Source organism: Mycothermus thermophilus, assembly GCF_041956435.1.
Source record: "Mycothermus thermophilus strain CBS 625.91 unplaced genomic scaffold VTJ04scaffold_3, whole genome shotgun sequence".
NCBI classification, from domain to species: Eukaryota; Fungi; Ascomycota; class Sordariomycetes; order Sordariales; family Chaetomiaceae; genus Mycothermus; species Mycothermus thermophilus.
In genome coordinates, this window is record NW_027191429.1 from 421,348 (window position 1) to 445,968 (window position 24,621).

The 24,621-nt window shown below is 54.9% G+C and overlaps 12 protein-coding genes across 12 annotated transcripts; 7 read left to right on the forward strand and 5 right to left on the reverse strand.

Annotated features, from left to right (window-relative positions):
* Positions 1–306: 306 nt before the first annotated feature.
* Positions 307–1,664, reverse strand: VTJ04DRAFT_4249 (uncharacterized protein; the record flags this gene model as incomplete). The annotated part of the gene is made up of 2 exons (XM_069362238.1): positions 307–1,275; positions 1,344–1,664. The coding sequence occupies 2 exons, from the start codon at positions 1,662–1,664 to the stop codon at positions 307–309; spliced, it is 1,290 nt and encodes a 429-aa protein (XP_069219205.1).
* Positions 1,665–4,274: 2,610 nt separating this feature from the next.
* VTJ04DRAFT_4250 (uncharacterized protein) lies at positions 4,275–5,195 on the reverse strand (the record flags this gene model as incomplete). The annotated part of the gene is made up of 1 exon (XM_069362240.1): positions 4,275–5,195. One exon carries the CDS (start codon positions 5,193–5,195, stop codon positions 4,275–4,277), a length of 921 nt encoding a protein of 306 aa, XP_069219206.1.
* A 2,788-nt stretch (positions 5,196–7,983) lies between these two features.
* Positions 7,984–10,114, forward strand: VTJ04DRAFT_4251 (uncharacterized protein; the record flags this gene model as incomplete). Its single annotated transcript, XM_069362241.1, has 4 exons — positions 7,984–8,354; positions 8,488–8,765; positions 8,827–9,844; positions 9,910–10,114. 4 exons carry the CDS (start codon positions 7,984–7,986, stop codon positions 10,112–10,114), a joined length of 1,872 nt encoding a protein of 623 aa, XP_069219207.1.
* Positions 10,115–11,775: 1,661 nt separating this feature from the next.
* Positions 11,776–12,036, reverse strand: VTJ04DRAFT_4252 (uncharacterized protein; the record flags this gene model as incomplete). The annotated part of the gene is made up of 1 exon (XM_069362242.1): positions 11,776–12,036. One exon carries the CDS (start codon positions 12,034–12,036, stop codon positions 11,776–11,778), a length of 261 nt encoding a protein of 86 aa, XP_069219208.1.
* A 934-nt stretch (positions 12,037–12,970) lies between these two features.
* On the forward strand, positions 12,971–14,715 carry VTJ04DRAFT_4253 (uncharacterized protein; the record flags this gene model as incomplete). The annotated part of the gene is made up of 3 exons (XM_069362243.1): positions 12,971–13,229; positions 13,298–14,184; positions 14,251–14,715. The coding sequence occupies 3 exons, from the start codon at positions 12,971–12,973 to the stop codon at positions 14,713–14,715; spliced, it is 1,611 nt and encodes a 536-aa protein (XP_069219209.1).
* A 578-nt stretch (positions 14,716–15,293) lies between these two features.
* VTJ04DRAFT_4254 (uncharacterized protein) lies at positions 15,294–16,187 on the forward strand (the record flags this gene model as incomplete). Its single annotated transcript, XM_069362244.1, has 2 exons — positions 15,294–15,296; positions 15,366–16,187. 2 exons carry the CDS (start codon positions 15,294–15,296, stop codon positions 16,185–16,187), a joined length of 825 nt encoding a protein of 274 aa, XP_069219210.1.
* Positions 16,188–16,421: 234 nt separating this feature from the next.
* Positions 16,422–17,693, reverse strand: VTJ04DRAFT_4255 (uncharacterized protein; the record flags this gene model as incomplete). Its single annotated transcript, XM_069362245.1, has 3 exons — positions 16,422–17,108; positions 17,287–17,363; positions 17,486–17,693. The coding sequence occupies 3 exons, from the start codon at positions 17,691–17,693 to the stop codon at positions 16,422–16,424; spliced, it is 972 nt and encodes a 323-aa protein (XP_069219211.1).
* Positions 17,694–18,398: 705 nt separating this feature from the next.
* Positions 18,399–18,944, forward strand: VTJ04DRAFT_4256 (uncharacterized protein; the record flags this gene model as incomplete). Its single annotated transcript, XM_069362246.1, has 1 exon — positions 18,399–18,944. The coding sequence occupies one exon, from the start codon at positions 18,399–18,401 to the stop codon at positions 18,942–18,944; it is 546 nt and encodes a 181-aa protein (XP_069219212.1).
* Positions 18,945–19,880: 936 nt separating this feature from the next.
* Positions 19,881–20,891, forward strand: VTJ04DRAFT_4257 (uncharacterized protein; the record flags this gene model as incomplete). The annotated part of the gene is made up of 3 exons (XM_069362247.1): positions 19,881–20,097; positions 20,154–20,610; positions 20,675–20,891. The coding sequence occupies 3 exons, from the start codon at positions 19,881–19,883 to the stop codon at positions 20,889–20,891; spliced, it is 891 nt and encodes a 296-aa protein (XP_069219213.1).
* Positions 20,892–20,943: 52 nt separating this feature from the next.
* On the forward strand, positions 20,944–21,329 carry VTJ04DRAFT_4258 (uncharacterized protein; the record flags this gene model as incomplete). The annotated part of the gene is made up of 2 exons (XM_069362248.1): positions 20,944–21,029; positions 21,122–21,329. 2 exons carry the CDS (start codon positions 20,944–20,946, stop codon positions 21,327–21,329), a joined length of 294 nt encoding a protein of 97 aa, XP_069219214.1.
* Positions 21,330–21,422: 93 nt separating this feature from the next.
* VTJ04DRAFT_4259 (uncharacterized protein) lies at positions 21,423–22,771 on the forward strand (the record flags this gene model as incomplete). The annotated part of the gene is made up of 4 exons (XM_069362249.1): positions 21,423–21,511; positions 21,612–21,670; positions 21,787–21,839; positions 21,938–22,771. 4 exons carry the CDS (start codon positions 21,423–21,425, stop codon positions 22,769–22,771), a joined length of 1,035 nt encoding a protein of 344 aa, XP_069219215.1.
* A 75-nt stretch (positions 22,772–22,846) lies between these two features.
* VTJ04DRAFT_4260 (uncharacterized protein) lies at positions 22,847–23,357 on the reverse strand (the record flags this gene model as incomplete). Its single annotated transcript, XM_069362251.1, has 3 exons — positions 22,847–22,918; positions 22,966–23,133; positions 23,349–23,357. The coding sequence occupies 3 exons, from the start codon at positions 23,355–23,357 to the stop codon at positions 22,847–22,849; spliced, it is 249 nt and encodes an 82-aa protein (XP_069219216.1).
* Between the last annotated feature and the right edge of the window lie 1,264 nt (positions 23,358–24,621).

Genomic DNA, 24,621 nt, shown 5'->3' on the forward strand with positions numbered 1-24,621 from the left:
TAGCAACAGGATCAACAAAGCCATGTGCCACAGGATTTGTCAGGTTGCAGTTGGATGGTGATACAGAGCCGCATGTGGGACTGCCAAGTCATCAAAACAAGAAACAAGTCGAAGTTGACCCATAATCCCGTCCCTCTAGTATTACATCCTATGAAATACCTAGGTACCTAGTTTCCAATGATGCCACTATTGTCGTTAAGAGAGAGAGGTTTTTGAGGCTCAGAAATTCAAAAAACGCTGCAGTCGAAAACAACGCTAAAAGAGTTATACCACACCCTCGCCAATGACCATGTCCATATTTCCCTCTTACACGTCGGCCCAGGTGGTGTTGTTCCTGCGCGAACCTGGCGTCCGCCCATTTTCCCCAGCCTCCACGTTCACCTCGGTCGTGCACCAAATCTCGCCGTTCTTGGCCTTCTGGGCGGCCAGGATATCCTCCTCGCTCTGGCCGCCGCTGCCGTGGCCGGTGCTCTTCATGCTGCGCATGCTGATGGCGCCGCGCAGGTTGGTTCCGTTGGCGCCCGTCATGCGGCCATAGCCACTGCCGCCAGAGACCGCGCCAGAGGCGCCGACAGTCGTGCCGCGCGGCGTGAGGATGCCGACACGCTCGAGCAGGCGCTGGAAGGGCGAGCGCAAGCACGGGATGCAAGCGGCGATGAAGGCGATCTGCTCTTCGATGACGGTCCAGGTGCCGACGGTAATACCTTCCAGGTTGTAGTCGCCGCCCGTGCCGAAGGTGGCCGAATAGACGGCCTTAAGGGTAGAGGCGACAGCAGCGAAGAGACCGAGACCCATAAGCATGCCGATAACGATGCGCTCGCGGAGAGGGATCTGGACCTTCTTGAGGAAGGTGAAGGGCATGAGGGCCGAGATGATATCGGTGATGATGTTGAAGGCTGAGATGCAGTAGAGGTTGATGCGGATGCCCTCCTTGCTGATGCACTTGGCGTCTGTCATCACGCCCAGGAGATCCCAGGCCGCCGCCAACGGGATGCACTGCAAGACCTGGAACAGCATGTTGTAAATGCTGACAATGATGATGGCGACAATCATGCCCCACAGGAAGCGGCGCCAGAGGACGGTTTGCTGGAGGCGCAAAAGCATCGCGCAAATGGACATCTTGATAAAGGCCATGCACCACGCCCACAGCGGAAGCGAGATAACGGCAAGCCGGTTGGACTCGATGACGTCGGCCAACATGAACTTCGAAGGGTCGCCGCCGAAGGCGTAGGGCAGCGTCCGGAGGAGCAGAACCGAGTTGCTGACCATGAATGCCTACCCATCCAGAACCGTGTCAGCGCTCAAATCCACCCCGTATTATTTTCATGGAGGACGAAACTTACCCATGCGGCGATAATGAGGTAGTCATCCCAAGCCATCCGGAACACGGGGAATGACCTCGTGGCAAGGCGGGCGATGAAAAGAAGGAGCGAGATGACGTTCAACGTGAGGGTGATCCTGACGAAGGTGTATGCCATAGCTTCGGCGGCCGGTGATGGGGGTGCCGGAATGAACCTGGGATCTGGAGGACCACCGAACCCACCGCCCGGAGGGCCTCCGGGGCCTCCGGGACCTCCTGGGGCGCCACCCGGCGGCCCTCCGAACTCTCCGCCGGGCGCCCCGCCGGGCGGCCCACCGGGACCAGCTGTTGCTGACGGGTCCATATTGACGTCGAACTCGAGGTTGTTATTGCTCTGAGGGGTGTTGTTGATGAGGCTGCCGCACCTAGCCTGAGGCGCAGTCCTTGTTGTCGAGGATCACCGCGCGACTTGACAGAACTGTCTCTGTGTGTCCTCTTCTTCCGGCAGTTGAGACACTAGGTCGAGGAACGAGCCGAGACGAGCAAATGACGGATCGAAAGGCCAGCGCGGGAGATCTTCCTTTGGCCCATCACCACGCGACTCCAAGGAGCAAGCTCAAGATCGAGGATCGAGGGAGAGGTGGGGTTCTTGGCTCCTTTTCACTTCTTGTCCTCTGGTAGGAGATCCATGGTGGTATCGGGCGTCCCATGGGGGAGGACAGATGTGGAGGGGCGCAAGAAACGGTCGAGCCCAGGTCCCTACCGCGCTAGTGTTCGTCGATGCTGGAATGTCACGACGATCTCACACGATGAATTTCCCCGCGAAGGTCTCGAAGGCCTGCGGTTGCAGCATAGGGTTACGTACCAATTAGCCAGGGAACCCGGCTAGCCAATGGTGCTAGGCCGGGTGTGGAAACGCATGAGGAGTCCCGCCGCTTGACGAAGGTCTGTGCGAGCGCTCTTGAGTCAGCAGCAGAACACCATGCCCTGATCTGTCAGATGCATGGGGACGCTGATGTCTGGGGTAGCCGGGAGCCCCTGGTCCTCGAAGTCAAGCTTGCGACTTGCGTTTTGACACTGGTGCTGGGTACATGATCCGCCGCATGGTTCAAGACAAGACAAAACAAGATGATCCCAAACGCTGCGTAACCTCGCAGTCGCTGTCATGTCATGCATGTCAAAACAGGTCCGGATATTTTAAGGACGGATATCCGTAGTCGCGGTCCATGCTTGTCTTCTGCGCTCGTTGTCGAGGGCAGTGCTTACTTACACCTACTACTTACTACCTAGGCACGGAGCGTGTCGTGTTGGCATCGGGTCCGTATCAGGTCTAGTTAGAGCCATTCTAGTCCGTGCCCAGCCTGCCGAGCCAACAATGCCGAACCCGTCCCGACAAACTAACAGAATGATCTCCGAATCCAGCCTCGGCGCTAGGGCCTCTTCTTTGCATCTCGTCAAGAAACCGGTGAGCTCGTTTCCCAGCACCAATGCACCGGTGAGGTTCTGTCAGCGACACTCAGACGTGAAACCAAACACAACCTCCCGCGTCCTATTCAGTTTCCAGTATAGTAGATTATCAGCTACTTCCCTAGTAGCGGCCCCCAGTTCAGCTTTGCCTCACGAAAGCAAATTCGACAGCAGACTTCATTCTCTGTCTTGTTGGCTGGCAGCTTTTCACTTCTCCTGCCTTCGCTTGTCTTCCGATGCCTTCTCGTCTCCCTTTTCCTTTCGTGGGTCGGTTTTTGAAACGAAAAACCTGAACGAAAAAAACCAGTGCGGGCCGGCGTCCCCTAGCGCCTTGGGACCTGAGACCGCGCTGTAACCAGTCCCCGGCATTGAGCGGTTCGCCTACCCGACGACCCATGATCCCCACGATCCTACCCCGGGTCGTCAAGATAATTATCCGTCCGTCAGTTGGCCGCGGCTAATAAGCCACTATCCATGGATGAGGTCTCAGCGGAAGTGAACGGGTTGGAACACTGCTTCCCCTAGTGTCGTCCACAGTGCCTACTCCTCCAGACGTCTAAGGAGCACGCTTCGAGCCAACACCAACACCTCTCAAGCCTCGACTCATCGCCTAGCCCAAAGCGGCAGCCAGAACAGGTGATTCAAGAGTCTGGATTTTGCAATGCGAAACAAGTTTGCGCCTCTCTCCCCGGGCAACGAACCACCCCGGACGGAGTGCCTGAACTGTTTTTTCCATGGTTAACTGCTGCGGCGTCAGCAATGTTTTTCCCAAGCGATTTTCTTAAGCGATAGGTGAAGTCAGGGGAAATTTTCTTCAACCAAGCTTTGCAGCCGAAAGCGAGATCAGACGCAGCCCAGCTCCTCCGTAACCAATCAGACTCCCATCTATTTCATATGGACCTGGTAACGAACCAGCCACACGGCTGCCCTTATGTCAGCCAGAACATGCCCTCTCCCAACTGCAGCTGCTTGGTAGAAGTGCCTTGGTACTCCGTATGCAAGCCATTTTCTGCATCCAGAAACCCACAGAAGCTGTCATCAGCCCCCAAACCGGCTGCCAGCAGTCATATATCCGGCGGCGCACGGGCCCTGACTTGGGGGCCGCTCTTGCATGTCTTCCCCCTCAACCAACATGCTTCCTCTGCTGTCAACCATCCAGAGCAATTCGCTTAACTATCTGATAGAGGAAGCAAGCTGCGCGCAGGGACGGGTACACAACGACCTGCTGTGTTCCAAAGCGCTGACATGTTTGAGAAATGGCCTGGGGAACTCTTCGCGACACAAGGCTAATATGCGTGGACCAAAGACACGGATACGCGCAACAAATCTCACTCGGATTCGCTCTTGTGGTAGCGAACTGCTGGCGAATTTGACATTCTCGGCCCTGCATCTCGACTGTGCCGCTCCTGTCTATTACCTGCCGACTCCATACCACTCCTTCAACAAAGTCCCCGAAGACTTCCTGATGCATGTGAGAGTCCCGTGCTCCAGCCCTTCCGTCCCCTCCTCACACCAACGATGCGACGACTGCGGGAACTAGCTGGGTCATCCACAGCTTATACCCTTCTGGGGTCAAGTGAACATGATCCTCCAAATGTTTCCCTGGATCAAAACTCTGGGGAGCAGCCAAAATCCTGACGCGATCTCTCCCAAACTCCTCACCCAACTCTCTCACCACGTCCCGGATCTTGTCGTTCGCCCGGTCCACCAACTCCTTGGTGATCTCGTCCCTCCTGTAGAACAATCCCGTCACCAACACCCGAGACCCCTCTCCCTTCGGATTCAAGTTGAGCAGCGCACGGACAAGGACTCTCAATGCATCTCGATCTGAGTCCCGGAGGCCCTTCTTTGGAACCAGATTGTTCGTCCCCGCATGCACCACCCACAACTTGATACTCCCAAACGACATGAGAAGCGGAAGCAATGCCGGCAGTCTCCCGTCATAATCCTTCCCTTTCCCCTCCCCCTCCTCCTCCTCCTCCTTCTCCGCCTTTTGATGCGCGTCGTCCTGTGAGCTCAGGCCTCGCTCAGCCGTGTACTTTGTCCCGGCGAGACGGTACGCGATGTTCTGGATCCTGTCACCACCCACACCCGCGTTGAAGACTCGACCTCGTTGGTTCAGAGCCGCGGCATGGCTGGCAATTGAGGGGTCAAGGATGGTAGGTGACGGCCAAAGTTCCCCAAAGTTGGGTGTCTTGCCTGTGGTGATGATGCGCTCGAACATGGAGTCGCCGACCAAGCAGACGACGGGCGCCGGACCGGCTCCCTTTTGGAAGTTGTCAAGGGCCTGGCGGAGCAGCGGGATGTGGTCGTTTTTGGAGGTGTCATGAGAGCGGACTTTGAACTTCGCGATGGAGCGAAGCGGGCGTAGAAGTGGTTCTATGTTTGTGTGTTGCTGTGTCTTATTTGTGTGTGTTGATTGTGACATGATAAGGGAAGCACACGGACGGAGTATCATCCGTTTGTTCAGATGACTCCGAGTTCCCAGTTATGTGCTTTTGTGAGCGGAGAGTGTCCAAAAACGTGGATTGAGGAACTGGCATGCTCATCAATTTAAGCTAAGGATCCCCCATATGCTCAGGTGTAGTAAATGCTGTATCTCAGTCTTCAGTTTGGTGTTGGTTCCAACCTGAGGCCGAATTGACTCACACCGATCCCTTGTTCGTGGACAAGGTAACGACAGTGGGTGTGGCTGAGCGAACTCAGCCACACCGCGATGGACAATAAAAAATGATGAGCAGCAAAAAGCCCGGACATAGTTACCATTCAACCCTCTACGCATGAACATGATTATTTTCGCTTGTAGTGTTGTCTTCACAATGATCGGTGCTTCAGACAGCTGACCTGGGAGTGTCTGACGGCTGAGGGGTCAACAAAGGCTCACAGCCAAGCCAATTGAGGAAGGTAATGGCGTGGCCCACAAGATATAAGGACTACTATTTGACACAAGATCATCCATATCGGTTGCTGGACCACATTCAACTGGGTTGTATGACGGGTACACCGAGTTGAGTCATTGAAGAGGGCAGTGATGGCGAGCAACATGGGTCTTGAGATCACTGCGGCAGTAAGATTGCACACCAGGACATGTACTGGCCACACCCGATAATTATCATGACGTCAAATGCTGAAGTTGATGTCCGTCTAAGTCGCGACAAGTGTAATTCTAATGATGACACCAACAGCAAAGATTGTGCCTGCGCATCCCTCCCCTACCTGGAGTCAGCACAGACAATCTACCTAGACAAGAAAATGTGCACCAACAACTATCCCTCGCGCGGTTTTCTTTCTGACACTCGCTCGTCTGTGGGATGTTGACCGATTTGGCCATTTGAGTGTTTGGCCTCGCTCTCATAACCACATCTCGATTGCTCATGACCATCCCTTGAAGACTTCACTGAATGAATGGGAGAAACGACTATCTCTCCAGACCATCCCGCCCAAAGTTCTTCTGACATCCCCAATATGTCCTCTCCTCTGCCAAATCCATTGTCGTCATCGTTCCTTTCTCATGCCCATGTTCTGCTGAATCTGCTACGCCTCTACCAGCTCAGATGCCTAGTGGTCGGACGTTTCCAGTGAACACAGGCGATGTTTTGTGGGTGAGACTTGGCTCGAGGCATGACGTCTGGTCAATACAACAACCCAGTCAGTCAAACTGCGCCTTGTCAAGGAAGTTTTGTTCGGAAGCCAATCTATCTTAAGTGCTTGTTCTTACCGTTCAACATCCATTGCCGTTCCTGTCAATGTGCTTCGTGGATAAAGTATCCATCCACGTCATAGAACTCGACAGTCAGGTGCAACCCGGCGTTCGGGTTTGTACCACCCGTATGCCAGATGAGCTGGCCGCCGAGATGTTGTTAGGCAACCTCTTGAGGCTTTAGTATTTCAGGGGCTAGAGGACGCACTGCTGCTTCGATGTGCATCGAACGAGGGCTGAGCAGATGGGTCGAGTGTCCTTTGTAGTATATCGCTGGATCGCCCGTTCGACAGATGGGCTTCGCTTGTGGGGAGCGGTGAGCTCAATGTTTTCGGGACCAATGCCGCGGTCGCTCATTTTGGTGATTTCTTGCCAGGTGGTGATGTATTTGGGTATACGGTTGGGAGGTTGCAAGCGCTCAGTTTTAAGCACGAGGGGAAAGAGGGCGAAGCGATCGTGAAGAGCAAAGGTGCGGAAGGAGGTTGAAATGGAAATTTAGGCGACATGAAATGGTCGAGGGAAATGAGAACATGAAAGAAGATGCCAGGTGCCCTCTAGGTTTAGGTTTGGGTTCATCCATTATTTACTTTCCCAAGGTGTTGCTTTGTTGTTCATCATGAGAAGAAACCTTAATAAGGGATAGCTCAGAGGACGAGGTAGCATCTTGCTGATGGACTCCTGACTTGGTATAAGGGGCTTCTGAGGAGGTCCAATACCAGTCGCTGATATAATGATGTATTTGCTGTGTCCAAAGCATGGTGGTGGCCGCCAGGTTCGAGGGCAGAGGTTGCCAGCAAGAAAGGGGGCCATCTGTTAGCCAACAAAGGATACCTTACTCGGACCACGATGCCTAAGAAAAGGAGATAGCAAACATCTAGCATACACTGGACAATCATCGGGCTATTAACGTCATATAGAGATATTTCATCGCCAGAGAAAGCCTGCGATGTCGAGGTCAGGATGGGAAATAGTCAGTGAGTCTCATAGATCTTTTATCATCCTGGAAGATCTAGGACGTCCAGATTGAGCCTGACGGCCCTTGATGCTTGTGTAAAAGTAACACGAGTACAGAGCTATTCGTTAACAACGGCTCCTCTTTAATTTGAACGACAATGATTGCTTGTCCTCTTGTACCACTCTTTACCACATCATCATCACTGGTAGGTGTATTGACTTTGCGGGCAAAGGTTTGGCTTTCGGTTTGGGTTTAGAGCCCGTAAATCTTCTAAGGGGTGAACTAAGACATGCATGAAGTTGCAACCCAAACCTTAACAAAAGAGAGGTTCTTTGTTGCTTTGTTTACCTGACCTTCCACCCTCATCCACCAAACAATTTCACGTGCGCCTTCCATTTCCCACCCATCAAAACTCGCAACTTTGCCTTAAAATCTGGGGGGTGGAGAAACTTGCTCTGGGAAACTTCTCCGTGTTCTTCTTGCTTCCATTCCCTTGAACCTCGACTCATCGCGCATCGTTCAGCTTCCTCCGCCTTGACCACTTCCTGGGTTGCTTCCATAATGGACCTCCCTAATGACGCCAAGACAGGCGCACCTCTGACGCCTCCAGCGCGCGAAGCGACTCCTCCCCAGACGACGGCAGCGGCATCTCTGTCGTCAGACGACCATGTGCCCGCGGATACGGCTGCCAGCTCTGGTGCAGTCCAGAACTGCGACAATGCAGCAATTGAGACCGACTCACGTGACATTGGCAATGAGACGCAGGTCGTTTCCCTGGTCGGTGATGTTGACGAGGGCATCGACGGCTACTGTCCTGGTGGATTTCATCCCGTCTACATCGGTGATGTCTTCGCGGACAAATACCAAGTCTTGAACAAGATTGGCTACGGCGTTTACGGAACGGTTTGGATCGCCCGAGACCTGACAAAGAAGTGAGTATAGTTCGCCCAGGGCCAACTTCAACATGGATCTAACCATTACATCACTCTCGCCATTTCTAGCGGTGACGACGAGCACAAATACGTTGCATTGAAGGTCCTCCGTGCTGATGCTTATGACGAAAAGGATCCAATCCTTGAGAGGGAGGTACTCAAGCATCTGCGAGACGGAGACCGGAATCTTGCCGGATACAAGCACATCTGTTCACCTTCTTGATGATTTCCAACACACTGGACCCAATGGCACACATGTTTGTCTCGTTTTTGAGCTCATGGGCGAGACGCTGGCGACGTTTGGAGCCTGGTTTGAGGACCGCAGGATCCCGTATTCCATCATGACCCAATTCCTTGCCCAGCTGATCGTCGCCGTCGACTATGCCCATCACCGCAAGGTCGTTCATACCGGCCAGTTAGCAATTGCCTGCCGTGTGCCAGGTAGTGTGGTGATGGCTGACAGTCAGGGCAGATATCCAACCAGCCAACATCTTCAAGTTTCGGGATCGGTCGCTGATCGAATCACTGTACCTTGCCAATTGTCCGGTTCCCAAGCAAGACCGTAATGAGTCGAGGTATACACCTATTCGGTCATCTACGCTTCGCTTTGCGTATTTAGCCGAGGAGGATTACTTTAACAATTTCGAAGCCGCGCTTGGTGACTGGGGTGTGGCGAGGTGGGCGACACCAGGTCGCAAAGAGCTCATCCAACCTCTCGTACTTCGGGCCCCCGAGATCCTGATCGGTGTACCTTGGGACGAGAAGGTGGACTGGTGGAATCTCGGGGCTCTGGTTCTCGAGATGCACCTGAACAAGCGCTTGTTTGCGCCTTTCCCTCACCCGGACCACAAGTACGATCGCAAAGAACACCTCCATCAGATTGTGCAGCTCTTGGGACCCTTTCCAACGGAGTCTTTAGAGAAAGGAGATCCGGAGAAGACGAAGGGAATTTTCGACAAAAAAGGAAACATCGTTGACCCGCATCCCAGCAGCCTTCCGCCGCTCAACTCCGAGGCGTACATGCCGGATATGGAGCAGGGACTCCGGGATGAGCTGGAGTCACTCATCAGGGCCATGATGAAGATCAACCCTCAGGAGCGCCCATCGGCCAAAGAGCTGTTGACACAACCGTGGTTATGTGTGGGGGATGTCGTCACTGTCAACAAGGAGAAGCCGACAACACCCATCGAGCTGGGCTGCGATGAAGACAGTGGAGAGATTGTTGAGGGCGACAAAGACGAGGTCGTGGAGAAGAGTGTCAAAGAGGAGGAGCATGCAGCAACGGATGAGGTTGGAAAAGACCAAGCTCTCGCGAAGGGCGCCAAAGATGAGGAGAATGCTGCAACAGGTCAAGCTTGCGAAGAACAGGCTCTGAAGGAGTGCGCAAAAGATGAGACGGCCACAGAGGGCGAGGGTACTTGCGTGATGGACGGCGTGGTCCACCATGGAACGGGGTTAACCTCCAGCGAGAGCTGTGAAGCATCCATTGCGTAAGAATCCTGTAGATAGAGTCTAGCGTATTCATTAGCGTCAACAATACAAGTTCCATGGATAGTAATTTGTCGATTCTGATACGCTATTACTGCATTGAAGCTCTGGAATGGCTAGACAAAGGTCTGACTCTCGTTCCTCTTGATGTCGTAGCTAAATCCTCAAACCAGGGTGCTCCCAGCCCCGATGCAGCCACATGCAGGTTCGGCACGAAGCACATTCCCGTTCCAGATCCCCGGGACTCCGGGGCGCATTCTCAGAGCTCCTAAAATGTTTCCTCTTTGCAAGATACATCCTGAGACCAATTCCTGCGGCCTTGTTGACTGGCCATTGATGTCGAAACCTCAGGCCGGACAAAAGCGCTGTTGGTCAACTGGACGAAGGGCACGGCCTTTCGCCACAAACATCATGCCGTCAAGGTCAATTGAGGGGCGGGGCAACGCAGCCCCCTGAATGCAAAAAGGGGAAAAGTTTCTGGAACACAAGGCCACATCTCTTGGCGGGCGCGCCTCACGCGTCCTGGAGCCCCCCGGGGGTGGGGGGGGAGCGAGGGGCAAGTGGGCGGAAAGATTGTCTGCAAATGGATGGGCAGCCAGCCTTCTTGACGCCCTCGTCGCCAGGCCCCAGCCACAGCTGTTGACAGCCACCATGCTGCTGGCCCATTAATGGGGAAGTATTCTCAGAACTTCACGGGACAGCGCACATGATTGACTTCGACAGTGTGATGCGAGGCGAATGAACCATACCGCTGAGCCAACCCGTCCAAGGTTGATGACCCCTTGGGACAGAATGAAATGGAGCGAGTCTCACGGTAAAACAGTCGAGTTCAGTGAAATCAGTTCATCCACCATTCATTGAGGTGACTCTCAAGATGTTAGATACGTTCCAAACTGCGAATGATTCTCCATCATATCATCAAGAACATACTGATGGAGATATCTTACATGAGGGATTAATATTCGAGGTACAACTTGTATCAAGTGGAGCCATACAAAGCTGGGACACAATTAGCCTCGCAGCTTGCGTTTAAGTGAAGGGTAGGTAATAATATGTTGTCCTGGGAGGTTGCTTAGTACGTCATATCATCTAACAGGGTCTTGAAGAAAAGTGGTTGGTATTGCCAAAGTCTTGTATAATAATGTCGTGTTAAAATCTTTCCTTGGTTTCTGCATGCACCACGGGAGTTCCCGTGAACACCTTTCGGTACCATAGCTCTACCGGCATGTGTTATTTCTTGTCTCCGGTTCGATGATCTCAGTTATGTTGCACAAAGGCTACAGGTGTCTCAGGAGGACATGGCCACTTGGAAGTGCGAGTAACCTGAGTGACTTCGAAGTGCGTTGACAAACGTGGGGTGTCTTTGGTTAAGACGCCTGGACGATGTCAATTCTTTTACCACGTCAACCCCAAAGAGAGAAGCGCGCAGTGTTCATGGATTTTGGGAACCTATTGCCACTCGGACTTGCCGGCTGCATTGTGGTTGGTGAGAGTCAGGTGCGCAGATGTGTTGATGATCATTTCCAAGTAGAGAGTTACCGAGCTAACTAAGGTATGCGAGGAGATTTTAGACATCCAATGTTGACCAACACCTCGGAGACATGGTCTTAGAAACACCGCCGACTGGTCGACTTGTGCTTGTTCAGCATCAGTTCATGACATGTCAAGCATCCGACAGCCAGAAGACATACGCATATCTCAACTTAGTTCCCGATGACGAAATAACTCCCACCTGGTTTTGCAGTTCCAGGCCTGGCCATAGAGTCTCACATGTGGCATGTTCGCTGATGTCGGCTCAACTTTGTTCGCGATGCTTACACACGACAGTAGTCCGGGGACAGCTCCGAACCAACCACCAAGAGTCCTTTGGTGTGTGGCGCACCAACTTGTCTCTGTTCAGAGACCGAATGCACGACGGCAACACCGGACACCATCAGCTTGAGGCATCGAGCGCGAGCTGAGCTAGGCCGGACGACCAGCAAGCAGCCTGGCGGCGTGGGTGCGGATGGTGCCGAAGGAAAGGCCACGCGCGCGCGGCCCCACTGGAGCGCGAGGCGTGTCCCGGAATCCCGGTCGGCGTTTTTAGCGGCGGGATGCGTCCGTAATTCTTGGCCCGGAGCACGACATCGGGGACGCTGGCCGTTGGCTGGAGGCCGGGAGTTGTATCAGACGACCTTCCCGATTGGGTTCCCATGCTGGACTCCCCCAGGACGCAAAACGGCTTGCTGACGGCTTTTGTCGGATCACAGAAACGGCAGCCAAGCAAGACAATGCCATGCTGCGTTGGGCTCGTGCTTGAGAGGATGGAAAAAAGGCAGACCGAATCCCAAAGTTGGCTGGTCGAAGCCGGGGCCTCGATCAACTTTGATCAGTTGTTGTGTTGTATGTAGGTGGATCCAGCACAAGCGGTAGATGCGCTTACATCACAGTACATACCTTAAGTTCCCGCCGAACATGTGGACACATCCCACATCGTATGTGTACAACGCTGCCCAAGTGCCTGGGTTTGGGGTCTTCCCACGGCTTGGGGTTTACCAGGATTCGATGCTGTCATCGGTCATCCTACCAAGGAGAGAACGTGAATGTGCCCTCTCTGGAAAATTTTCACGACAACGGGAAGGCCGACACACCTGCCGCCGCGCGCGGTGGCCTGTTCGTCTGGGGGTCCCACGGCTAGGTATGTGCAGCATGGACAGCCTCGAACACGGCATCGGATGCTTGACTGTGTCTCTCAACGCAAAAACCTATCGTAGGAATCGGCTGCTCCAGAGCTTTTGCCATCGATGGCGCCAGTCCACCGCCGGGGTCACGTCACACCCCGCGACGAAGCTGCCTGCCAAAGCCGGGCGGACGGCCAGCTGCAATGCGACGGCAATAAGAGGGTCTGCTATGAAGTTTAAATAAATGGGAAGGACCCGATCCCGCACGGGGGTCAATCGTCATGTATGTCGCGTATCACAAGGTGATTGATATATGACGACACCCCAGGCAAAGTCATCGTGTGTCCGTGCTTGCCTGACTTCATCCCATCTTATTTAAGCCTCTCCAGCCGATTTTCCTCCTCACCACCACGCCTGTTTCACCACAGACGTAGGAGTGTCCCTGACGACGACGGCCTACCGACAGACATGGCCAATCCAGAGAAGTCTTCCAACGAGGACCTCCCGCCGGTCAAGGCCGACGTGCCGAGGCCGGACGGCGACATCGAGGTCGGAGAGATCAAGGAGGAAAACAAGTATGCCTATGATGACTCGCGCAAGCTCGGCATCACGGGTGCCGTGTTCCTCATTCTTAACAAGATGATCGGCACGGGCATCTTTTCGACCCCGTCTAGCATCTTTGCGGCGACCGGCTCAGTCGGTGTGAGCTTGATGCTCTGGGTCATTGGTATGGGGCCCCTTGATAACAAGACGCTCAAGCTGGGTTTTGAGGTGTTGTTAACATGACGTTTGTAGGTGGCTTCCTGACCTTCTGCGGTTTGAGCGTGTGGCTCGAGTTCGGTCTCGCGATCCCCCGCTCCGGTGGTGAGAAGAACTACCTCGAGTACATCTACACGCGTCCCAAGTACCTCGCCACCTGCGTGCTTGCCTCGCAGATGATTCTTCTCGGCTTCTCGTCCGGCAACTCTCTCGCCTTCGGCCGCTACATTCTGTACGCCGCCGGCAACGAGCTCAAGGACAGCTACAAGGCGCGCGGCATCGGTGTCGCCTGCGTGACCTTTGCTGTCATTCTGCACTCGGTGGCGCCCAAGTGGGGTATCCGGCTGTTCAACGTGCTGGGTATCTTCAAGGTGGCCGTGCTGCTGTTCATTGTGTTCAGCGGTTTCGCGGCGCTTGCTGGTCGTCGCCTGGTGGAGGACCCCCACAACTTCGACAACGCGTTCGCCATTGAGTCGGGTGACGGCTATGGTGGTGGTGGCGCGTATGCCTACTCCAACGCCCTGCTCAACATTGTCTACAGCTACAAGGGCTGGGAGAACGCCAACTACGTGCTCGGCGAAATCAAGAACCCTCGCCGCACCCTGACCATCGCTGCCCCTCTCGCCGTTGGTGGTGTCACCATCCTCTACGTGCTCGCTAACGTGGCATACTTCGCTGCCATTCCCAAGTCGGCCCTGGCCAAGTCGGAGGTCATCGTTGCCGGCTTGTTCTTCCGCAATGTGTTCGGTGCCAGTGCTGGCGCCCGCACCCTGCCGGCTTTCGTCGCGCTCAGCAACCTTGGTAACGTGCTGGCTGTCAGCTTCGCGCATGCCCGTCTGAACCAGGAGCTCGGCAAGGAGGGATTGCTTCCCCTGAGCCGGCTTTGGGGTTCCAACAAGCCGTTCAACTCTCCGGCGGCAGCGGTACGTCTTTTCACTTCCTTACCCAAACTATTTTAGGAACTCCGAGAATGCTAACACCTCTGCTAGCTCTTCCTGCACTGGCTCGTCACCGTCATCGTGCTCCTCGCCCCTCCCCCCGGCCCGGCCTACAACTTCATCGTCAACCTGTACACCTATCCGGGTGCTTGGATCAACGCCTTCGTCGCGGCCGGTCTCATCTACGTCCAATTCTTCTCGTCGCGCAGGGGGCAATGGAACCCCGGCTGGCGCACTTTCCTGCCGATTACCGTCATCTTCCTGCTCGCCAACGTGTTCCTCATCATCGTTCCCTTCATCCCACCCGCCGATGGCGACTTCTGGGCTGACGGCTATCCCTACTACGTCTTCCCCGTCGTCGGTGTCGCGGTGCTGCTCCTTGGTGCTTTCTACTGGACGCTCTGGACCAAGTTCTGGCCGGCGGTGCGCGGCCACAAGATTGTGGCGGAGAGGATTATTGATGAGGATGGCGTGGAGGTGGTGAGGTATCGCAAGGTCAAGACTAGGGTGGATTAAAGAGTTTTGGCTATGAGTTCGTGTGCTTCTGACTCGGGAAGCGAGGCGTTGGATGACATGTCAAGGTTGTGAGTGTGGTGAAAGGTGGAAGTCTCCAAGTTGGGTCGTCTTTGAGGTTTATACCCGCTCAGCATGTGCTTGGATAATACCCCGGTAGTATCAGAATAATTAAGTTGAGAATGAATGAGATTTAATGCAAATGCAGTCCTGACTTCGTTACATAAACCACTGTGATGTCGGGTGGTGAGAAAGACATCTCGTGTACGGTAATTGTACGGTAATTACACATAACGTTTCCGTCATCCGCAGGCTCTCGTGAAATCCCATCGCCACAAAGCCGGGCCGCCGTTCGGGCAGGCCCACATCTCCGTCTTGGCAAAAGCCAGCTTGCGGATCCGGAGACCCGCCTGGAAACATGGGCATCAAAGATCCCAACCCTGATCTTTGTTTGACAACGGACAACATCACAAGAACAATTGTTCCAGGCCGAAACCAAACGCCAACAGATACTCGATCCAGACAAACCATCCAAATAGGCCTCTTTATAAACAGAAAACAGTCTCGGATCTCTGCCAAAAATGGTACGCCTTCACCCCTACGCAACCCTCCCCCCTGTCTCCTGTCGCTAACCCCTTTCCCCTTCGCCACAGAACACCACCTTCAACTCTGCGCTCAAACAGCGCACCGCCATCCGACGAGACCTCGACGCCCTCTCCAAACCCTTCCCCAACGACGCCGACCCCTCCCAACCGCCGCGCCCGCTAACCCCCGCCGCCCTCGGCTCCCTCTCCGCCTCCCTCGCCGCCTTCTCCCGCACCGTCGACGAATACAGCGCCCTCGCCAAGCAAGAACTCAACACGGCGAAACAAGAAAAAGCCTTTGAGCGCATCCGCGAGTTCCGCGCCGAGATTGCCGAATTCCGCACGCGTATCGACGCGCTGAAAGCCGCGCGCGAGGAGGCCCAGCTCGCAGAGGCGCGCAGCGAATTGCTCGGCCGTCGGCCCTTCGCTGCGGCCACGCCGGAGAATCCGTATGCCGCCAGCTCCAGCGCAAGCGCCTCCGGGTATGGGTATGCGGGAGGGGGAGGAGGGGGAGGAGGGCATGCGCGCACCACGAGCATCGCCGAGGCCGGGCTAGGGTTGTCGGGCCGAACTGGGTCTTCGCCGTTCGGCAGCGGGGATGCGGCGCGCGAGGCGCACGCGCTGAGGGAGCAGCGCTTCTTTGCCAGCACGCACGCGGCGCTGGACGAGTACATTGCGCGCGGGCAGGCGGTCTTGGGGGATTTGAACCAGCAGCGGGAGATGCTCAAGTCGACGCAGCGAAAGTTGTATTCGGTGGGGAACACGTTGGGGATCTCGGGGGACACGATCCGGATGATTGAACGGAGGGCGAAGGAGGATAAGTGGATTTTCTTTGGCGGGGTGGTGGTGTTTTTCTTGTTTTGCTGGTTGGTGCTGCATTATCTGCGGTAGCCATGGGTCTGGAGGTTTTCTGGGGCAATTTCTCTTTGTTTCACACAACTACATACGGCAGGATAGAAGCGCGGAGTTGGGCGTTGGGAAGGTATTCTGTTTCTGGGCGAGAGCTGGGTCTGGCCAGTGACTCTGTCTGCGACTATTTGATCGATCCTGTTTATGTTTCATGCCGGCCCCTCGCCCTCTCAAGTCCGTCCTCCATGTCTGTCTGCTTGAATGGCCTCCACGACCCTAACCCCCCTCGACTCTGTTCAAGGCCATCGTCCACACCACATCCCTCGTCGTCTCAACCTCAACCACCTCCGTCTCGGGTAAGATGTGATTGCTCGTGCTCACCCGCCCACCGAACCGCGTCAGCAAGTCAGTGACATCCCACTCAAGACCGCGCGTCGTGATCCGGCTAGGCTCGCCGATGGGGAGGATGCCCACATGCTTGCCGAACACGCTTGGAATGCCTGCCTCAGCCTCACCGACCTCCCGGACCCGGATCCTGTGCCGTCCCCGGCGGAGGAGGAAGGTCAGGCTGTGGCTGCTCACGAGGTAGACTCTCCCAGCGTCATAGGTGCTCCTCTGCTCTGCCGGCACTTGACCTTCTTCGTCATCTTCCTCCACTCCACCAGCTTGGAACAGGTACAGATGATGAATCTGGCTCAGAGCCTGGTCGACGCGGCCTCCCAAGCCGCCGATGGCGACGATGTCCAGGGGTGTCCCATCGTTGTTCCCCTGCGATTTCTGCTGCTGCTCCCGGTGCCATGATCGGATGTGGTACACGGCTTTTCCAAAGTCGGTGCTCTCCTGGTCCGGGTTGCGGATGATCTGCGTCGGGGTGCTGCCGCTTGGGACGGGGCGCGTCTCGTAGTAGCGCCGCGTGTCGTCGGTGAGGCTGTCGAGATCGCCGATTATGACGTCGAGTTCGTCCTATTCGACGAAGAAGAGTCAGGAGCTGCGCTGTTGGAGAGGTGGAAGTACTGGTGGATGGATGACTGGAAGGAGAGAAGGGGATGAAGTGTGGAAGGAGACTGGATCTATCCAAGGCTGGATGATGTATTGATTCAGGCTGCTGAGCTCAGGGCTCTCAAGCAGCAACTTCACTTACAAATGATGAGTCGCCATGCTTCCCAGCGATCTCGTACAGCCGGTTAGCGCCTCCATCAGCAGCCACCCGGAGACATGCTGTTCCAGATCAATTTGTTAGACCAAGCGTCCGTCATACGCATTCATCAAGCCAGAGATGAGAGCTTTAGAGGCTTTCTAGTCTGCCCTGTCAAAATCACAAAAGCCAAAACAACACACACCATGATCCCATAGGACTTTAAGCAAGTCGAAGTTATCAGCTAGAGGCTGATTGAGAATAATCAGGGCGAATCTCGATGGTAAATCTCCGCTCTGCCCCTCGCCGATGTTGTGCGACGCATGGAGGGGCTGGAGCAGCTTGGCGGGGTTCCAATCGAGTGCTTTTACAAGAACCCCTGTGCTTCGTGCTGGGCGTGTATGTGTCGCCATCGTCTTGTCCTCAGCGCCGACGGTTATGTGAAATGCCGTGGAGTGAGGACAGTATTGTGAGCTCGAGGGCAAAGGAAACAAAGTAAAGAAGTTCGGTTGATACCGAATGAGAAATCTCAAAATGAGAAGTGGGGCAATTCAAGACGTCGTTGCAATCACAAGCTACCTCACAACTCAAGGAGACATGTTGGTCTATGAGCAGACCCGGTTACATAAAGAAACCCTGAACAACGGAAACGGGTTCTGATATTAGGTTCATGGCGTTGAGCGCGTGTTAGATTGTCTTCGGCTGGAGATCTCGCCAACATGGTTCTGGGGCACCAACTGGCTTGTGAAGGAAGACAGCTCAGATGAATCTGAAATCTGGGAATGAGACAAAACCCCATCTCTGTCGTGACAGCATCGTGACGTGTCTGGCTGCACAGTGCCAGTCAGGTCCTCAACGCCCGCCATGTCCCAGAAGGTTTGTAGGTGCTGGCTGGGCAACAACATGAAGATGCGACGAAATCCAAACATAATCTCCTCCATTATGACGCGAAGAGCGGACCTTGTCAGTCCGTACTCTTCCCCTACTGATTCCAACCTTCCATACCTGCTTGCAGTTTCAGGCTTCACCTAACTTCCTCTCCCCTCTGGCCATGAACCCGACCGGCTATGGATAAGTTCAAGGACTGCTTGAACGCATCATTAAACTACACTAAGCGAATGGGTGAACAAGCGGCACAGGCAGTGGCCGAGGTTAAACAGGCCCTGCCTCAACAACGCTCCCATCAACCCACCGACATCAGTGAGGGTTGGGAAGACGAGGACGGATGGGAACTGCTGGATGACGGCAACGTTCCGAAGCGACCCGACGACACCATGAAGCCACAGGAGGAGAAACAAGAAAACAAGCCTCACGTCTTCGAGGAGGTGGAAGTGTTTGGCGATGCCCCGTCCCCAGCCGACCACCAGCGCCCGAACACGACCGCGCGCAGGTCCACCATCGGCAATCCGTCGGTCCCCGTCGATCCGGCCGCTCTATCGCGCGTGCCGATGCGAGCCCGCAAGCTGGTCAGATCCCAGAGCACACCGACGCCACCATCTCCAGTCACGGCGCGACAGGATGAGGCTAGTCCATACCCAGCGGACAGCCCCAACCCTCCGGTTCCTCAACCTTACCGCAAGGCGGACCCTCAGCTGAAGGATAGGATCGCGAGGCTGCAGAAGGCGGTTCGTGAAGAAGAGGAGAGGGAGAGCAAGCGGCGGTGATCATGAGAGGAAGACTTGAGGGGATATCTGGGGGTATATATCATGAGTCTGGAGGAAGCAGTTGTTCACGATGGGAACGCCCGGACAGGCGATGAGGTCTTGGAAGGAGTCAAGGATGTCCACGAAGGCTGAGATTCGAAGACCACAGGCAGTTTCGCGACGATAAGACGTCAGTTCTATCCATTATTAGCCAAGATAATCAGGCCGGGAAGAAACGTTCATCGCTCTGGCATTGGGATGAGGAGAAACCAGCAATGATCGTTGTTGTATCTCAGACTCCCAGTCGGATGCGGGTTTGGGGTCGGAGAGTTGATCATGGAACATCTGAACTGCGGACAATTGAGAGAGAATAGGAACATGTAGGAAGACTGCGCGATTGTCGAGTACCCAGTTGAACCCGGAAGACAACATTGACTTGGATCGGAATAAGGGGTTAAGAGAGGATGACTTGGAGCGATTGTCCTGATACCTTGGAGACAGTAATGGAAAGTGACAGTGCAAAGGCACAAAGCAAGTGTCTGGATCAAAAGTCGGGTCAACAAGCCCGACTCATAAACTCGCCCAATTAAACCTCCATGCGGTTGAGCTCATGTCCATGGCAGAAGTCAGAGAAACCCGGAAAGCTCGCAGCAGATCCATCCTCCGTAGCTAACCCTGTGATAACCCTGACGTAAGTGGGGCACGAGCCAATCCATTGGCCAATGAAAGGCGACCCGGGATTTTCTCGGTGCACTTTGCTGGGCTGGAAATTTTGGCGCATCGTTGCTTGACCGGGTTCGTTGCATGCTCCTTGTCGGCTGCCGACCGAGCGGCATTACAAACCACACATCAACATCCACACCAGCCGGGTTGCCGCGACCCCTTCGTTTCGCGCTCCCGTTCCGATCCTTTTCTTTTCATTCTTCAGTTCCGGCCGTCCTCCCTTCCCTCTCGTCCATGTACCGCACGGCGCTCCGGACGGCGCCGAGTGCGTTGCGCTCCGCCGCGCGGCCTACCCTCACTTCGCCCTGTCGCCGATTCGCTTCCACCTCGACCTCGGCAGCCTCTCCTAAGAAGAAGGGCTCTTGGAAGGGCACTTTCCTGCGGTGGGGCCTCGCCGCTGGCGCAGTCTACTTCTACAACACCAGCCCTCTGTTCGCCGACGAGTTGCCGGGTACGTCCCGCCATCCCATGCTCTGTGTCTAGCTGCCCCGGCTAACCCCCACTCAGAAGGAGCAGTCCCGGCCCCGCCGCACTTTTCCGACGAGGACCTCCCAACGATTGATGCGTTGATCGAAGAGAAGCGCCGGCAGGCAGCAAAGGCTGTTCCACCTCCGCCAGCTCCGAAAAAGCAGCCAGCCGAGCCCGCAGCAACAACACCAAAACCGTCCGAGGAGAAGGCTGCCGATAAGCCTTCCGAGAAGGCCGATGAGAAGCCTGCGAAGGAAGATGCGACAGCGGTAGCAGCTCCCCAGGGCCAGCTCGAACCCGGGTCACCCGAGGCCCTGGAGCACGAAGCCCAGGAGCAGGGCGCCTTCAACCCGGAGACTGGCGAGATTAACTGGGACTGCCCGTGCCTGGGTGGCATGGCTCACGGCCCGTGTGGTGAGGAATTCAAGGCGGCCTTCAGCTGCTTCGTGTACTCCAAGGAGGAACCGAAGGGCATGGACTGCATTGATAAGTTCCAGTATGCACCTACCCCTGGTGGTGAATGCGTTGTGGACAAAATAGCGGCTGACATGACATGACAGGGATATGCAGACTTGCTTCCGGAAGTACCCTGAAGTTTACGGCTCTGAGCTGGCCGATGATGACGAGGAGGAGGGTTCGCCGGCGGAAGGTGGTGAAGCTCCTGCGAAGAAGGACGAGGACAAGCCGGCAGCCGAGCCGGCCCCGGCAGGCAAGGAGGAGGCCAGCCCCAAGGAGACGACGACCACGACCGAGGCCAGCAAGGCCAGCAAGCAATAGAAACAACCAAAACAACCTCGATTTCTGTACTTGTTCACCCCCAACGAACCGGATGGTTACCATCAACGGGCAAAAAAGAGAGGATGATGGGTTAACAAGCGTGTCATCGCCGCCTACTTCATGGCCGCGTTCCGACATGTACAAGTCATGTACTATACATAATAGAGCCGATAGAGCGGGCATGGCTGTTACAATGAGGAGTCATGGGTTGTCTCGGGCGAGATGAGTAGGACATACTACCACTTCTTGAACCGGAAAGGACCCATCGGCCTCGGTCCCGGCGATCGGCGACGGTGGGTCCCTACGCGCCGGGCCGCAATCCGGTCTTGGCATCCGCGGACGTGTCGGGGCCCGAAGTGGGGCAACGACGTCATCGCACCGAACCGCCCCCTCCAAGCCTGCTGCAACCATCAGGACATGACCCTGACTGTTCAGTGACGGGAGAATATGGCTGGCCAGAGGCAATCAAGGAGGGGCTGTGAGGTCATTGCTCGCTGGTTTGAGGGGCCCAACGTCACATCCTGCCATACAATGGCCCTGTTTGGGCACCTTTCATCATCAGGTCTAGATTTTCTTGTGACCTTGCCCAGGCATCCGACACTTGGAGTGAGGGGGCCAGAGTATATTTAAGAGATCTCATATTTAAAAAGCTTCTCGCCCTGTTCACAACAATCCATTGGCTTTTTGTTCGTTCACGAATTTGACTCCTGTCGATCTCAGGTACCCATTGAAAACAACCTCGAACCGTCTTGCTTGCCGACGTCGCAAATATCTCACAAGTATGCCGTGAACCCATCTCAATCACAACTCAATTGTGCTTCAGAGTCCATTGCCTCTGGACCGGAATATAGCATATTGAAAACGTACAGAAACGCTAACTGCTGTCGTTCCATAGTGGCCTCATACGCCGAAATTGCATCCAAGGGGCCCAAGCAGTCGCCTGAAGAGGTATGCATTCCGACCCAATTCTGACCTGCCTGCCCAAAACCAGGCATAATCCATCCATCTCAGAGTTCATCATCAACTAATTTCACCCTCCCATCCAGGCTGCTGCCCCCCAACCGCCCCAGGTGAAGCCCGAAGTTTCGGCTGCTGCGTCGATAGCCACCGCCTCCACGGGCTCATTGATTGACGTGGACACCCCCTCGGTACACGTCGTCCCTGCGGACTACGCCGAGCAGGCCGTCAAGACCGAAACCCAGGCTTCCCGCCTCGAGCGTGAGGAGGAGCGATCCCGGAAGCGCGAGAAGGAGAAGAAGGAGGCCAAACGCCGCAAGGAAGAAGACGAAAAAGCCCACGAAGCGGAGGAAGACTCGGGTGAGGCTTCCGGCAAGCACAAGAAATCCAGCAAGAAGAAGAACAAGCACCACCACCACCACCACAGCAGCAGCAGCAGCAGCAGCAAGGACAGGAAGAAATCCTCCACGGCATCAACCCCTGCAGCAGAAAAGGAAGCCTCCAAAGGCGTCCACGAGCCAGGCATCAAAGAACCCCACGCCACCGCCCGCCACGTCTCATCCCCCGGTTCCAAAGTCCGCAGGCTCGACGCCTGGCTCGCGCACCACCTGCTCGACCCCGTCGTGGTTCCCAAGGCAGAGAAGAGCAGCAGCAGCAGCAGCAGCAGCGCGAAGAAAGCAAGGGCAGGAGAAGGAGGGGAGTACCCGCCCGCGACAGGCGCGCTTGCGCTTGCCAACGCGGCCGCCGTCGTCGCCTTCAGCGGCTGGCTCGGCTTCCGCGCCTGGGATCTGTTCGATCGCGGACGCCTGAACTGGCATCACGGGGGCGTGGCGTTGGGGATTCTGGGCGCGGTGGGCGTGGTGGAGGGGTTGGTGGTCAGGAGGGTGTTTGGGAGCTTGAGAACGCCCTCTGCTTCGGGTTAATTACTTCCCTGAGCCAAGTATGGATGGATAAAGATGATGGGGGTTGGTCACCGTCGTTGGGAGGGTGATTGATTGTCATGTTGGAATCGGGGTGTGTGTTTCGATTGCTTTGTTATTCATTTGGTTCGGATCTGGGTGGTTGCCTTGCTATTAGTTTGATTGGAGGGATCACAGGACTAGTTCTGGTGTGAAACTGGCTGCCTTGGGCACACTCGCTGAGGCGTCCGACGGTGATGACGCGGAAATGCAGTTACCTCGTCAGGAACAAGACGATCTAGGCAGTGATGAAGCGATGCCTGGCCGATAGTCTTCGGAAGGGGATGGCCTGACGCATGGAATCGGACTTTGATAGGCAGTTTGAACTTGATTGGGAATCAATGCGAGTCTGGATGCCTCTTACTGAAGATGACACTAAAATTGTGTTTACATGAACAATACTGTTGGTAAATGATATATTGTGAGTCTGTAGCTATTATCTGAGGCAACTTGGGGGGGATGAATCGTTGTAACCCTGTTATATGACTCTCAGATGTCGTAGTACTGAATCGTGATTGCTTCTTATCTCGGTAGGTTTCACACTGATCATGTGTTGCATGCAGTGAAGTACCTGAGTAATAAGGACACCACAGGAATGGTGTTTGAATTGAGCTCTGGAAATGACTTGATTCCGTAACAGTTGTGGTTTTTAAGCGTTTTCTTGCAGAACTTTTGCCAGACTACATGGTACCCACGCAAAAGATCCAGTTTGAGAGGTTAATTAGTTCTTGTCTAGTAATATTGCTGCTCCTCGGCGAGATGTAGAAGATATAGGGCCAATAACATGAAACTCAAGAATTTGGCTGTGGTAAATCCAATCCCTTGGGATATAAATTGGTATTACAAGCGCAACAATACATCAGCAGTACGGAGAAACGTGCATGATACACGCCTGCCCTCGTTGACTACATCCTTTCGACCTATTGTTCCCAATATGGCACTTCATATTATCCCGATATCAAGCATGAGGACAAACATCTCAGCCACACGTGAGCAAGCCAGAGAATACCACCTCACCTCGAACCGGGAATCTTCACCAGAACGGTCACAGAATGTGTTAGATGGCCGGAGGAGCTCGCCGTTGCTTTCGTTCCACGTACACCCTTTCATTGCTCTTCCACCCCCCAATGCTGTTCTTTCAAAGGGACGGAACGGCAGGTTCTAATCCCCTCGTCCCTTGACCTCCACTTCATGCCTCAGCCCCAAACAAACACTGCCATCGTGGTCTTCGTTGCCCGGTTGGTGACCTGCTCTGCAGATGTTGGAGAGAAGTTCACAGATAGACCTCTTCAACTGGCAAATTAACCCCCCACTCCACCGGCTCCTTACTGTGAATGGTGGCTATTCTTGGTCATTGGCTCTTGACCGCTTTCGTCACATCTGGTTATCACGAGGGGGCATGAAATATCAAGCTTTCTTTGACCAACCTCCCTCAATACGGCCTTGGCGGTGGGGTTCAGGTACTGTTTCTCCATGATCCGCCTAACGTGGCCGTCTTTCTTTATCAAGTCACGCTAGTCAAGATCCAACCATGGACGGACTCGAGTCACCGTCCCCATGACCGGATTGGAGGTAGTGGGATAGACAGCTGGAGAGCACGAGATCGTGGCGTCACTTGTCTCGTTGGCAGCTCTCGTGGGGTATCATGATAGTCAATATTGAGGCTATTCTTAGCACAATAGCACGTTTGAATCCGGAGGGATGAAGTCAGGTACCCGAGGTGGTGAGGGGGTGGCTTGTATACTACTACTGCTCGTTGTGGACTAAGGTGAACCCACCTATGTACGGGTACCTACACCGTTCCTAAACATAGA